The sequence below is a fragment of the Dromiciops gliroides genome, chromosome 1 (assembly GCF_019393635.1).
Source record: "Dromiciops gliroides isolate mDroGli1 chromosome 1, mDroGli1.pri, whole genome shotgun sequence".
Taxonomy (NCBI): domain Eukaryota; kingdom Metazoa; phylum Chordata; class Mammalia; order Microbiotheria; family Microbiotheriidae; genus Dromiciops; species Dromiciops gliroides.
In genome coordinates, this window is record NC_057861.1 from 548,455,666 (window position 1) to 548,471,311 (window position 15,646).

The following is a 15,646-nucleotide window of genomic DNA, read 5'->3' on the forward strand; positions in this document are numbered from 1 at the left end:
GTGAAAGAACTCTCACTCTGGAGAGAAAGAGTTTAAGTTCAAACAATACCTCTGACACTTCCTGCACAACCTTAGATAAGTCACTTAACTTTCCTGTTCCTCAGTTTCCTCAACTGTAAAATGAAGAAGTTCAATTAAAATGACCTCTGAGGTCCTTTCTCTCATCAGATGACTCAAACTTCCAATAGGCATTTCCCTTATCAAGTACACTTACCACAACACCCCTACCAGGAGACCTTATCTTCCTGAGGTCTCTTGGGAATTAATAGTACTACTTCCTTTAGGCTGCTAACCTAAACCCAAATTCAGACTCCTTTGAGGGTTTTCCATTTTTGGTCCACCTGGTATTTAGGGAACTGTTCTCTGGAGCCAAAGAGAAGATTCCCAGCTAAAAGTCAGCCCCCTCCTTCCCAAGGGTGTAGCCTGCCAAGTTAAAAACTTCAGGGGTTTGAGAAGTTCCTAGCTTCTTCATTCCATTAATCTGGCCGTTAAGCAGAGAGCGTCCTGCTGATGCTGCCAGATGCAACACTCCCCAGTCCTAATGGCATAGAACATTAGAGGCAGAGTCAGCAACTGATCAATCTATCTCCCCCACAACTCAGAACAGCTGCATGGGGACAGATTAACCAAGCAGAAGATAATGACCAATGTAATTGATATTGGGGGGGAGGGGGGGAAATGTGTGGAGAAAAGAGTCTGGGGCAGCATACAAAGGAAAGAGGCCTCTGATGGCCTGGTGTTCTGATGACATCTGGGATGGGAAAAAGCCAAGTCCAAGTTCACATTTCAGGTATCTAAAAAGACATATACACACATGTGAGCATAGGCATACACACTACTCTGAAAGCCAGCAGATCTGGAAATGGATGGGTGAGCAATCTTAAGAACAAAAGAGTGCTTGCAATGAAAGCCGAAATCTTCCCAGAATTTAAAAAATTAGTCTTTACAGTGTCTTACACTTGGATAACATGTCAAAATCAGTCAGAGGCATCTGTTAGTCAAGAGACAGCTCAGTAGAGTGGAAAGCCATGGAAAGCTCTGGAGACAGGGGATGTGGATTCAAATTTTGTCTCTACTATCTATGTGACCTTGGACACATTACTTAATTACCCCCAGCCTCAGTTTCCTCATCTGTAAATCAAGGGGGTTGGACTAGATCAAGGATTCTTAACCTAGGTTTCATGAACCAATTTTAAAAAATATTTTGCTAACTGTATTTTAATATAATTGGTTTCCTTTGTAACCTTACATTTTTTATTTTGTGCATTCAAAAATCATATTCTGAGCCTACTCCATAGGATTCACTAAGTAGCCAAAAGAGCCCATGACACCGAAAAAGTTAAGAACCCCATGGACTGGATAATCTCTGAAGTTCCTTCCAACTTTAAATCAATTTTACTCACTAATAGGATGTAGACAGCAATGGCCATCACTTATTGCCAAGCAATCTTAGTGTCTGCCCTACCTGCCCTTTGTAGCTCTCCCCGAGCTTGACTTTAGGAAGTGACACTGGTCCTTCCTTTCTGCCCACACAACATGGTAAAGCCTAGTTACAAAGGCAACAGTGGTTGCATTGCAGTGACAAGAAGGGTTTCTTGGGTTTGGACACAGCCGATTGGTTCCAGGGGTTGTAAACAAGGAAATGCAGAATCTATAAAAGACAAATACACCCCTATAGCATCCCCAAAGAACTACATCTAGACAAGACTGATGGATTGTTTGAAGACAATGGAAGTCACTTGCCCCAATCACTGTGCTCACTGATAAAGGAGGAGATTCAGAAAATCTTGATTATTTAAGAACTTACTATTTACTGTCATTCAGGGGTCTCCTGGGCCACCTTAACTAAATCACAGAAGAGGACAGGGATTGGAGAATGTACACAAGTCATTAGAAAGACTGGAGATAGGGAAATTAGTATTACCTAATGCTGGGGTCCTGTGACCTAAGGAAGTGAGACATTATGGATAGAAAGCAGACCTCTAAGTCAGGAAGGCTTAGGTTCAGATCCTGGCTCTGATATATACTGGTTGTGTGACTCTAAGAAGGTCACTAAAATTCTCAGAATACCAGACAACTTTTGTTTGTTTGTTTGTTTTTTTGCAGGGCAATGAGGGTTAAGTGACTTGCCCAAGGTCACACAGCAAGTAAGTGTCAAGTGTCTGAGGCCGGATTTGAACTCGGGTCCTCCTGAATCCAAGGCCAGTGCTTTATCCACTGCACGACCTAGCTGCCCCCTCTCATTTATATATAATCCAGGTAGAATAAAATCCTCTCTTCCCTGAATATGCTATGTATATTTATATCTTCCAACACCTACCTTGCCCCCACAACTCCCCCCTTACTTCTAAGGCTCTCCCCACCAGGATTGCCCTTCATCTCTGATAATCTAAGCCCAGACTTTCCTTCAGAGCCAAATCTACCTCCTTCATAAGGTTTTCCTCAAAATTCATAGTCATCACATCCACTTCTCTAAATTTCTGAAGAATTTATTGTCTCTACATTTGGCCTTAGCATAAGCTGCCTTTCACTGTTATTTATCTTTTTATGTGTATGTCAGATCTCCCCCAACCACATTTTTAATAAAATTATTTATTTTTTAAGGCAATCAGGGTTAAGTGATTTGCCCAGGATCATACAGCTAGTAAATATCTGAGGCCATATTTGAACTTAGATCTTCCTAAGCCCAGGCCCAACACTATCTACTGTGCCACTTAACTAGCCCCCAACTACATTTGTTTTAAAACTTTTATCCAACACCTAGTTCAGAGCCCTATAGAGGACTTTTAATTAACACTTGTAGTGCAGTGGATGAAGCACTGGCCCTGGAGTCAGAAGGACCTCAGTTTAAATCTTATCTGATAAACTTATTATTTTCATTTTCATTCATGTCTGACTCTGTGACCCAATTTGGGGTTTTCTTGGCAGAGATACTGGAGTGGTTTGACATTTCCTTCTCCAGCTCATTTTATAGATTAGGAAACTGGGTTAATTGAGTTAAATAAGATGAGGCAAAAGGGGTTAAGTGACTTGTCTAGGGTCACACAGCTAGTAGTCTGAGGCCAAATTTGAACTCAGGTCTCCCTGATTCAGACCCAATGCTTTATCCACTGAGCCACCTAGGAGTAACTTATAGGTTTACAAAGCATTTTATATATGTTATCATCAGCCAGTTTGCCTCAATTCCTCATCTATAAAAATGAACTGGAGAAGGAAATGACAAACCACTCCAAGTGTCTTTGTCACGAAAACCCCAAATGGGATCACAAAGAGTTAGACACAAATGAAACAACTCCACAACAACAATATATTATCACATTTAACCTTGTAAGGTAGATGCTGTTATTATCATCTCCAATCTATAGACAATCAAACTGAGACTTATGTTAAGTGACTTGATCAGCCTGTTGCCCAGCTACTAAATGTCAGAGGTAGAGGTCAAACCCAGATCTTAAATCAAAATGAGATGTGGGAAGAAGTCAGATATAAAGTGGAGAAACACTGTGCTGAATTCTGGTTTTTCATTAACTTAGTCTTCCCTTTAACTTCACTTGTTAACACCATAAGAAATCCTTACCCTCCTTTAGAAAAATACCACTTCTCTCTGTATCATAGACATAGGTATTATTTGCCAGCTCCCTTTGTTTCAGTGTGGAACAAGGACCAAACACTCGTCTCAATGTCTAGAACTCCCCTTGGGCTGAAACGAACTGATGGGGCATGGAATTTGTGAGGGTGGGCACCATTGTTCACTTCTTGGGAAGCCAGCAGACCGTGAGAGAATTCAATTCAATTCAACAAACATTTGGTTGGAAGGAATTAAGTGTTTTAAATGCACTGGAGGTTGACATATCTTGAGGCAGGAATACTATATCAGAGGCTAGCTGGAGGGTTATCAGTGAATCAGGGGGGAAAAATCCCTTATCACACCCAAGCTAGTGCCTACTCTTCTTCACACATTCTCCTTTCCAGCTCACCACTGAACCATATATATGCTATGAATCATCTCATAAGTGCAGATGATATATGTTTACATAGTAATGGGGAAGAGAGGGGTAAGGAAGCACATAAATAATTAAGTCAAATAGATAATCTAAAACCTTTTTTATCTGGCCAAGAGCTTTAACTTCCTCACTTGCAGCATGTGAGTCTTGGTTCCTTTTATTTTCCTTTCATGGGCTCTAATAGAGGAGCTACCAAGAGTAAAATGTTTAAAACTTATGAGGGAAAAGCAAAACCAAAATGGATGGGAAAGGACCCAGGATTAGACAATCCAGGGCTAGGGGTGAGGGGCGCTATCCATGGGCATCATGGAAAGGGAGATTAGATAGATTAACTGAGCAAGTGTGAACAAAAATTAAGAGTGGATAATTCTTGTATTTTGATCATTAGATTTTATCAGCATAGATAAAAAAAAAAACAACCCACTAGTGGGTTGTACACATATAACCTGGTTGCAATCTTGTGGAAGGGGGAGGAAAAGGAGGGAGGGAGGAAGGGAGAAAAATTTGGAACTCTAAATCTTATGAAAATGAATGTTGAAAACTACCCTTACATGTAACTGGAAAAAATAAATGTTTGTTGCTAAAAAAAATATTTGATCAGCATAGAATGGGGATGAGTTTTTACCATATTGGAAGACCACTCTCATAGGACATATTCCATCTGAGGGCTTAAATATAACAGTCTTTGCCACCTCCCTAGCTCTCATTTCCTCTCTTTTTTCCCCTTACCCTTTGGAAAGAGCACTGGAAGGCCTGAGTTCAAATCTGTCCTCTGACACTTACTAGCTATGTAACTCAAATCACTTAACTTCTATTTACCTTATTTTCCTCAAGTGTAAAAATGGGATAATAACAGTGTAAATGGGGATAATAACAGCACCTACCTTTCAGGATTGTTGTTAAGGATCAAATGAGATATTTGTAAAGTGCTTAGCACAGGGCCCAACACATAGTAGGTGCTATATAAGTATTTATTCCTTTCCTTTCTTCCTGCCAAAGCCAAGAAAATAGATTGAACCTGACATTTTCCCCATAAGACACTGGAAAATACAGAAAATTCTATAGGTAACCTCAAAAATAAGTCTATGGGAGGTCACTCCCCACTGGGAAATATCCCTTCCATCTTGAGTCTTCATTATGGAGAAGAGCCTCAGGTGAAATATTTCTGGTATGTCACTCCTGCTTTCTGAGGATTGAGGAAAAGGGAGATAGGTACTTGCTTAGGCTAAATAAAATATCTCCAAAATAAAGGATAAGGTTGTTTTCCAACGAAACTGTCTGTTTGTAAGCCATGCAAGTATCTCTCTTCCTCGTTTCCAGCGCTACTCCATTTTTAAGCAAAAGGTGTTGAGAAACGGTAAAGCGAGTAAGAAAGTGTCCCTTTCTCCCCACTCTGCCCACCCTTCAACAGACATACTGTGTATATTCATATCCACAAGAGAAAGACACACACATATACCCATACTTAAACACACAAGCCTCATAGGATCACAGCATGGTAAATTTAGAGCTGGAAGGGACTTCAGAGGTCACACACACCCATGTGTGTATGCATGCATATGTGTACATATATACATGTGTATATGCATGGATATTTGTGTGTATATGCACACGTGCATACATACATACACAAGTCTCATAGGATCACAGCATGATAAATTTAGAGCTAGAAGGGATCTCAGAGCTCTCTCTCTCTCTCTCTCTCTCTCTCTCTCTCTCTCTCTCTCTCTCTCTCTCACACACACACACACCTTGGGGTAAATAAAGGCAATACAAATAAAAAGGAACTGACCTGTGTCTCTAGGCTGGTAAAGGGACTAGGTGGTGGCTCCTAAAAGGTAGAAAACAACAACCAAACATAAACATTAGAATAATAAAATAAAAATGTTAAGACACAACAAAACATAAAGCAGTACTTAATCTCCTTATTCCCTATGCAAACCTAAGCATCAGGGGATCCCATTTCTTTTTCCCCACATTCCAAAATAGAGATGATATAGATGCACTGAATGCCCTACGTGCCTCCAAATATCTGTGAATAGAGAGAGATTTTCCCTTTCAGAAGGGAACTCTCACAGACAGGCTGTCTAAGATCAAGTCAATAGGTGATCTTCCTATCCTTTAAAATTAGAGCAGAGAAAGAAATAAGGCAGAGGAAGAGCTCTTTGGATAATGCAAATTGGGTCCGAGTCCCTGGGTACCACAGAAGATAGCACTTTAGGATCCTGGTAGGAAGTCAAATGGAAAAAATACAGAACCCAACTACCATCAAGTCTTTGGTCTAGCTAAAGGAAAACTAAATGCTTTGTCTTTCATTAGTATTAGAATATTGTACATGTGTGCATGCCCACATAAATACAAACTCAATCTCTCTCTCTCCTTCTCCCCCCCCCCCCCCCCCCCCCCCCCCCCCCCCCCCCCGCTTAAGAACCCATTGGAAAAATCAACAAGATTAAGCAGGAAAGAGAAAGAAGAAATTAGCCTCTGCTAGTGCTAATGTCATAGATTTGAATTACTGTTTCCATGGGCTAAGGCTAGGGTGACCTTCCCCTTCTCTCCACCCCCCTATCCACACAAAAGCCAATTGACTGGAAAAGCTTGGTGGTAAATCCTGGGGTCATTAAACATTAACTGTTTTCTGGAGCACAAGAAGGAAAGAGAGGAGCCGATGCTTTACAACAATAAGGTAACAAGTTGAGATTCACAAGGGAGGCAGTGGATTGACTATGTAAAGCAGACCCATTATTTGTGTCCACACCAGCTCTAGAGACCTCATCCCCAGCTTCACTGGGCACAGGGCAAGATACAAAGATCTAGGTCTAGGCTGTCTCCAAAAGTAATTGGGCACTTAGGGCCCAACCATGATTGAGATTTTGCTCTCTATAAGACCATTAAATGTTGCCCATCTCCTAGACCATATAAGTCCACCGGCCCAGTTCCTAAACAAGAAGGAATTGGAATCAGGGCAGCTGGATGGCACAGTGGATAGAGTGCCGGCCCTGGAGTCGGGAGTACCTGAGTTCAGATCCGGCCTCAGACACTTAACACTTACTAGCTGTGTGACCCTGGGCAAGTCACTTGACCCCAGTTGCCTCACTAAAAAAAAAAAAAAAGAAGGAATTGGAATGAAATTATCACACCTGAAATCCTATACTGAAAAACAAGGTCTTATACTGTATTATGGCTCAGTGACATCATTTTCCTAGCCCTGCTTCCAATGAATATTAGGGTGGCCCCAAGAACAATTTGCAGACTAGTTGGTCCAAACCTTCTTTTCCAGGATGCTTCCCCCAATTAAGGATAGGTACCTACCATATTCTAAGGTTCCAGGAGAAAGCACAACTTTTAGCTTTCAGATTAGTAACCTTTAGCTGTGAGTGCTTCCCCCTCCAAATTATACATACATACACACACACATTACATGCATGCAAGCACACACATATACATATAGACATACACATTTATACATATATTATATAATATACATACAAATAAGCAAGCAATACAATCCCTGCCCTTAAGAGGCATAATTACATTCTAGTGGAGGAAGGCAACACATAAAGGGGTGCTTGGAAGTGGGGGGTTTGCAGGCTGTGTCCTCATAACAAGATGGCAGCAAAGTGGTAAGGAAGCCTAGTTTCACCCAAGATAAGGCTAGGAGACTCAGAGGCAGAGTTCTGGTGGGAGGAAGATGGCTTGAAAGCATCATATGGAGGGGCAGCTAGGTGGCGCAGTGGATAGAGCACCAGCCCTGGAGTCAGGAGGACCTGAGTTCAAATCCAAGCTCAGATACTTTATACTTACTGGCTGTGTGACCCTGGGCAAGTCACTTAACCCCAATTGCCTCACCAAAAAAAAAAAAAAAAAAAGCATTATACGGAGATGGTCTGACTCCAGGCAAGATGAAGCAAAAGCTCACCTACCAGAACCAAAAGATTTTGATCTAATTCTTATAGCAGGGCATCTGTCATCTAGATATATGTCGTTCCTCCCCCCACCCCTGTATTAGAATATAATCTGACATTTCTTGAGGGCAGATGCTTTTTCTTCCTGGTTAACACAATGCTTACCATACAGTAGGCATATAATGCATGTTTGTTGAAATGAGTTGAAGATAATGCCTCATTCTTAATTTTCATTTTGCCCCAGCCATCCTTAACAACTGAATGATTATTATGAGGCATTAGTTTCCCATGGGCTGACTTCCTTGAGAAGCCACAGGTAAGGACTTTTCAACTGTGTTGACATAGTTTAGTCTTTTTCCTAGATACAGTGCCAAGGACTGTCTTTTTATTTTTTCCATTCAGAAATCAGAACCCCTACCAGCTCTTGGTCAGGGGTCCAAAGCTCATTAAAGAGCTTCTGAAGAGCAAAGGACAAAATGATCTATTTAGCTTGTTAATTAAATGGTCAGGAGAAAGATAATATCCTTACAAGCAGCCACATCATTAGCACTTGGGATTAACTTTCCAATGAAATCTTTCCCTGCATACTCTCTGAAAGTACAAAGAACTCCAGTAAAAAGCCTCAGCCCCACTGGCCCAAGGTATTCCTGCAGGGTCTCACTTTCTTGCTTTTCCTGCTTAATTAGAAAACCTAACGAAGTAGAACCAGGTCAATGATGCTGTCTATTTAATCCATCACGTCTGTCTAAATTAGAAGTCTTCAGTTTACAGTACAGTAAATTCTTATCTGTCAGATTAGAAGCCCCCAGAGACCAAAGGAAAGTTTTTGGTACCCAGAGATACTGCCGTCAATTGTCATTCACTCTCCACCAAATGCCAACCTAATACATGTGCCAGGAACTATTAAAGCAGTTTGGAACAAGGGCAGGCTTCCCTCAACCATCTCTCATAATGACTCAGAACTGAGAAACACAAAGGAGGAAATAGTGCTTTACACACGCACACACAAATGGTAACAGTAGCCAAACCTGGCTGACATTCAAACACTGGTCCCTATAATACAGGAAAATCATTCTAGTCAACCACAATATGGGGATGCAAAGAGGAACACAGGAATAGGAGCTGAGGGACCTGAGAGGTTATCTAGTCCAACCCTATCATTTTATAGCTGAAGAAAATAAGGCCTACAGTCATGAAGTGATTTGTCCAAGATTGTACAGGTGGTAATAACAATGGCTGGCATCCGAAATGATCTTTTTGGTTTACAAAGTGAATTGCTCCCATTATCTCACTGAATTCTCAAGGCAACTCTGTGAGGTAGGCAGTAGAGAAATTACCCTCATATTACCGATGAGGAAACCAAGGCACAGAAAGATGAAATTACTTGCCCAGGGTCACAGAGTCAGTAGCAGAATCTGAACCCAAGTCTCAGTAAGTCAACATGATCTTGTTCATTGGCTGTAGACACATTCCGGATGTGTTGTACTGTGGTAAGAGATTATTGTTCTCTCCACAGCTGACCTGTCAAGACCTCAGTCTGTCTACGACTTGGATCTCAGCCTTCATGACCAGACCACTCAAACGTTGGCAAAACCTCAGGCCTACAGAATACAGTGGCTGCTCTTGCACATTGCCATGGTTACCTGAACAACCACTGGCCGGGCTGCAGGGGCAAAAGGACAAGTTAAGCGACTGCAGTTGAAATACTTTCGCCTTGCTCTTTCTTTCACTGGAAAATATAGTCCTAGCAGCATTACAATACAGACCAAAGAACATTTCTATCAACAGAGAAAAATAACAAAGAATGATATAAGATCACAACTTTAAAATAAAAATACTGTTCTTTGCTTCTTGGTTTCTAATTTTGGAAAAAGGAAGTGGCCCCAAAAAATAGTGATTAGGGCATACCATGGCTAAAAAGCAAAGTATTGCTTAATGCAAGGAAGATTGCATAAAAAAATGAAAAAAAATCAACACATACTCATTGAATGCACTAGGACAGGAGGATACAAAAAGTGCAAAGTATTCTGTTTACACTTTTATTCCCAAAGCTAATTGTTTAAAATAGGAGGATATACTTGGGTTATGGGGGCTGAATAAATGAAAAATGATGGTATTTCACAATCTTTGTTTTACAGAGGAAGGTAGGCTCATTAAATATTTTCTTTCAAGAACAGCTCCCTGTCAAGCCAATAGGCCTTAAACTGTGCAGAGAAGCACAATAAATATGTTGTAGCTTTTATTTTTATTTTTTCCTATTACATTAGTCATAACAAATATATTTTTCTGCTTTTGCTGGATAAACAAGCATGACTTTGCATTTCCCCTTGACATTAAGCAGTCACTTTAAGCAATGTTTTTACTACAAATCTGATGAAATCTTGACTCAAGCCTTCTGAACAGGATTTCCCTGTCAAATATACCTGGTTACCTTTGTCATTTTTGGTAAATCTTTTCACTTCTCTGAGACTCAGGACTCAGTTTTCTCCCCCATAAAACAAGGTGGTTGGACCTTGCTGGTCTGAATCCTATGCAATGAGAAACCATAAACATAAAACCTTCTCCCATACAGAATTCACAGATTTAGAGATGGAAAGGACCTCAAAAATCATCTCGATTACCCCCTTCATTTTACACATGAGGAAACAGAGACCAGGATTGGAGAAGTGATTCAACCAAGGTCACAGAGCAAGGAAATGGTGGGATTGAACTCAGGTATCTTATTTCTAAGTCTTCTTAGATATAGAGTTCTATATGACATGGGGCTAAATTAAGCTGTTAGGATAAATTAGCACATAATCAAGGAGTCAAGGGACTATTTTGTTTTGTTTTGGTTTGGTTTGGTTTTTTTTTAGTAAGGCAATTGGGGTTAAGTGACTTGCCCAGGGTCACACAGCTAGTAAGTGTTAAGTGTCTGAGGCCGGATTTGAACTCAGGTACTCCTGAATCCAGGGCCGGTGCTCTATCCACTGAGCCACCTAGCTGCCCCGAGTCAAGGGACTATTAAAGTTTAGCTTGGCCAACTAGATATCAGGACAGACACACCTACCTAAGAAGTAAGGGGAGATAAAATTCTGAAGCAGGAAAGTCAGTTAGGCATGGCTACTACCCAATCAGAGCTGGGGGACAGAGATAACCCCCAAAGGTCAGGACCATCATTTAAAAAAAAATCCCCCTTGACCCTCAGAAATATGACAAGCATCCAAGTTTTCCCCACCCCACCCCAAAGGAAGTTTTCCATTTTCAGGTGGTCACCTCATCTATCCTCTATAAAAGCTTTTGCCTTTCTTCTGTTAGAGGAGGCAGATGCTTCTAAGTCACCTCCTCCCCTTGAGGCTGTGTTTGAGTTCCCTCTCAGTCACTTTCTCTAACACCCAATAAAGGACTATTTTAATCCTAATTGGACTATGTGTGAGAGTGTGATTCTTTACAAAGGAATACCTAAGGACTCCCACCACATATTTCCCCTGTGACATATATTTCTATAGTTCTCACTATACTAACTCACTATAGTTCTCACTCTACCAAGCTATCTTCCAAAGCCAAAAGGATTCCTTCCTCCTCTGATAACAGACCACTGCTGTACACTTATCATTCATAGTCTAATTGGTATAATATTTATCCAGATAACATCTCTGCCTTATTTTGTCCTGCTAATTTATGAGCTCCTTTAGAGCAGGAACACTGTCATTTTTACCTTTGTATCTCCTCCAGGGCCCACTAAGATCGCTGTATATAGTTCATACTTAATACGTGTGGCAGAATTCAATATTTTATGTGGGGTTTTTTTTCTAGAAATAAGCTATGTGGCCCAAGAAAGTTCATTTTTCAAAAGTTTTCCAAGTTACTTCCCCAGATACTTCTTGTATTGTTGTTCTGATTGTTCGGTCATTTTTCAGCTGTGCCTGACTCTTTGTGACCCCATTTGCAGTTTTCTTGGCAGAGATACTGGAGCAGTTTGTCATTTTCTTCTCCAGCTCATTTTACAGATGAAGAAACTGAGGCAAATAGTGACTTGCCCAGGGTCACACAGCTAGTCTGAGGCCAGATTTGAATTCAGGAAGATGAATCTTCCCGACTCTAGATCTATTGCTCTAGCCATTCTGTCACCTAGCTGCACAGGTATTCCCTGTGGCTAGTAACAGTTTAGGGAATGTTCTAATAGTTGCCACTGGTTCTTTCTTACTCTGTCAACATCAATTTCTGGAGCTGGTCAGGGGTGTGTGTGTGTGTGTGTGTGTGTGTGTGTGTGTGTGTGTGTGTGTGTGTGTGTATGTGTGTATGAGAATGGTTCTGATGGGGGTGGGGGAGAGGATAGAAGAGAAAGAACAAAGCAAACACTATAAATGTTTTCAGCCTAAGCTATATTGTGAGTCAGTAAAAAAATCCTTTTTTTTTTTTTTTAAACCATAGACCTTCCTCAGGAGATCAAGTTACTGGATATGAGAGCCAGGAATGGAAGGGACAAGATTGGAGGAGGTGAAGAGATAAGAGGAGCAGAAACCAAAAGGAGTAAGAGAAACAGCTAGTTTCTTCATAATTATGTTTTGGATTTTTGTTTTTTTATTTTTTTTAGTGAGGCAATTGGGGTCAAGTGACTTGCCCAGAGTCACACAGCTAGTAAGTGTTAAGTGTCTGAGGCCGGATCAGAACTCAGGTACTCCTGACTCCAGGGCCGGCGCTCTATCCACTGCGCCACCTAGCTGCCCCCATAATTATGTTTTAAGAGAAGCAGTAAGGCATAGTGGATAGAGTACCAGCCTGCCTCAGAGACAGCAAGACTTGGGTTCAGTTCTCAGTTCTGACAGATATTCTCAATGCCTCAGGTGACTCTCTAAGACAGATTCAAAGTAGTTTCATATATCTGCATAGGAAGAAGGAGTTTTCTTTTTTTCTTTCTTTTTTTTTTTTTTACACCTGGGAAATCCTTACAAAAATAAAAATAATCTATAGGGAAAAAAAGACCCTGATGTTTTAATATGAAAGGACGGGTGCCTTAATGTATTCTGGAAAGCAATTTAGAGCTATGTCCCAAAAGTCACTAACTAGATTGTACAAATTCTTTTACTCTGAAATTAGACATATACCCCCAAATGATGAAAAACAGAAGGAAGTAATTCATATGTACAAAAAATATATATAGTATATTTATAGCAGTACTTTTTGTTCTAACAAAAATCTGGAAACAAAGTGGGTGCTCAACAACTGGGAAATGGTTGGGAAAATTGTGACATATACACACACACATACATATATACACAAACACACATATATATACTATATATAGAGATAGATAGATATATGTAATAGAATGTTATTTTGCCATGAGATGACAAAAGGTATGGATTCAGAGAAACCCCGGATGATTGGTATCAATTCATGCACAAGTATAGAATGGATACAAAATGAAGTGAATAGAACAAAAAGAACTATATATAAGAAGACAGCAAAATTTTAAAGGAAAAGAACTCTTGATGAGTACAATCAGGACTCCAGAGAAATGAAGCACACCTCTTGGTGGACATTTAATGGATTGTATGTGTGGAATGAGGCATACATTTCCAGACATGACCACTACAACATGAATTTGTTTTGCTTGATTTTAATTATAAGTCAGGACTTTTCTTTAGTGGGAAAGAGGGGAATGTCAGGGATGGAGGGAAAGGTGATTTTCTTTTTTAAAGTTGAAAGAGGAAAAGAATTCTCAATGGGACATTTTAAAACACAGAGCAGACCAGAGGGGATTTCAAAGAGAAATACGGACAAGCAAGACAACACTGTTACTGCCATGTTATATGTATGATATTTCATATAACAAGCTATATGTTGTAGATTCATGGTTTCATGTATAATCCCTATTTTCTGACCTTTGTGTATGGAAATGTCCATATTCATTGATTATTTTCTAGTTCATAATAATTTTTTTATAAGTTGAAAGGACTTTTCATGGGAAAAGTTTTTCAAAATGGCAAAAATCTGCAGTAGATTCATGGTACCTGTACAAGAAAAGACCACTATAAATTAGTCCCACATGCCAGAAGGCGCTGGATAGTAAAGAAATGTTAGCTAGGCCAAAATGCTAATTCAAATACTAAAATAAATTCCTTCACCTTGGTATACGTTTCAGGCTATCATAAGTATATTTTTGAACATACAGTACAAAAGCAAGTTTTTCTTATGTAATTCATGATTTCAAAGGCAGAGAAATATTCCTATAACCTCCAACTTTGTAGAAATATAGAACTTTAGAACTATTCTTGAGAACACTTTCCTTTTTACAGATAAAGAAACTGAGTAAACTCAAAGAGGGAAGCGATTTCCCCAAGATCACAACAGATAATTAATTACTGACAAAGTCAGTAGTTGAATCCAGGACATCTCATTACCATTTCAATATTTTTCCATTAGATCTCTGGTAGCTTTTTCTATTGTGAATCTTAAAATTAATTCTTCCAGATAAAAGAATACATATTTTCTGTTTCTGCCTTATCCCTTCACCTCATTCCACAGATTCTACCTGGATCTTTATTTCTTAGTCCTCCACAACAGTCACACACTCACTCATCAAGTATTGCTCTACCCATAGTATTTAGTTAAATTGGTGCACAATTACTTAAGGCTATTCCCATAATGGTGGTGTTGTTGTTGATGTTGTTGTTCAGTTGTGTCAGATTCTTTATGACCCCAAATGGGGGTTTTCTTGGCAAAGATCCTGGAGTGGTTTGCCATTTTCTTCTTCAGCTCATTTTACAGATGAGCAGTGTTAAGTGACTTGGCCAGAGTCACACAGCTAGGAAGTGTGTGAGGCCAGATTTGAATTCAGGCCTTCCTACTCCAGGCTATCCACAGTGTCATCTACCTGCCCTATTCCCATTACGAGTTGTACCTAAATTTCCTTCTCTTTCCAGTTTACCCTTCCCTAGAACATAGCTCCTGCCTAAATTCTAATTTGCTTCTCATCGAGCCATAAAGTCTTGACCAGAAGGCACTGTTTTCCTTCTTGGATGTCCTTTTTGCCTCTAGGGAATTTCACAAGATTTGTGTCTGTGTTGCTGCCAACTTGGGAAAAGGTAGACTACATGTGTTTCAAGTTTGAATGACCTGGAGTACTAGGAGGTAGCCTTCATGTGCCCCATCAAGGGTCAAGGAAGCCCTTAAACACAGATCATTTCTTGTGTCTCAGGAAAGGCTGTTTGGGAATACCAGGCAAGGGAGGTACCCCAAAGCATGCACCTTGCTTGGCTATGACAACTCACCTCCTAACAGGGGTCAGAGTGGACTGAGAAGAAACTATAAACCCCACAAAGGGCACAGAGGAGCAAACTCTAAGTGCATGAGAGGGGCACTGCCAAGTAGGTTATGTTCCTGAAGAATTCTTTCCAAATAAAATGACAGAGAGACCACAGGTTTGGTTTGCTGTTTTGAATTCATTTCAAATTTCTCAGCTGAGTAGTGAAACCATACCCCAGCTCTAAGCAAGAGACCCTCAGAATAAAGAAAATCAGTAAGACCCAGTGGTTTCACTACACGATGAAACTACATTGAAGATACAGTAGATAAGCACACAAAGGAATAATCATAGAAATGTTACTTTAATTCTTTCTGCACTAAAACTTTAAATTAGAAAGCAGCAAGCTAAAACACCCATCACCTCATGTGTCCTTAAATCGTTTAATATACAATAACAGATAGGAATAGGAAGTAGACCTCTTATTTCATTGGTAAGAGGCAATTTCT

The 15,646-nt window shown here is 40.1% G+C and overlaps 1 protein-coding gene across 1 annotated transcript in view; it reads right to left on the reverse strand.

The window, feature by feature from the left end:
- The window catches only part of XYLT1 (xylosyltransferase 1), a 418,011-nt gene that overhangs the window by 298,783 nt on the left and 103,582 nt on the right, over window positions 1-15,646 (reverse strand). Inside the window, exon 2 of the mRNA XM_043973444.1 lies at window positions 5,797-5,835. Within this exon, the coding sequence (XP_043829379.1) occupies window positions 5,797-5,835 (39 nt within the window). The remainder of the gene's footprint in view (window positions 1-5,796; window positions 5,836-15,646) is intronic.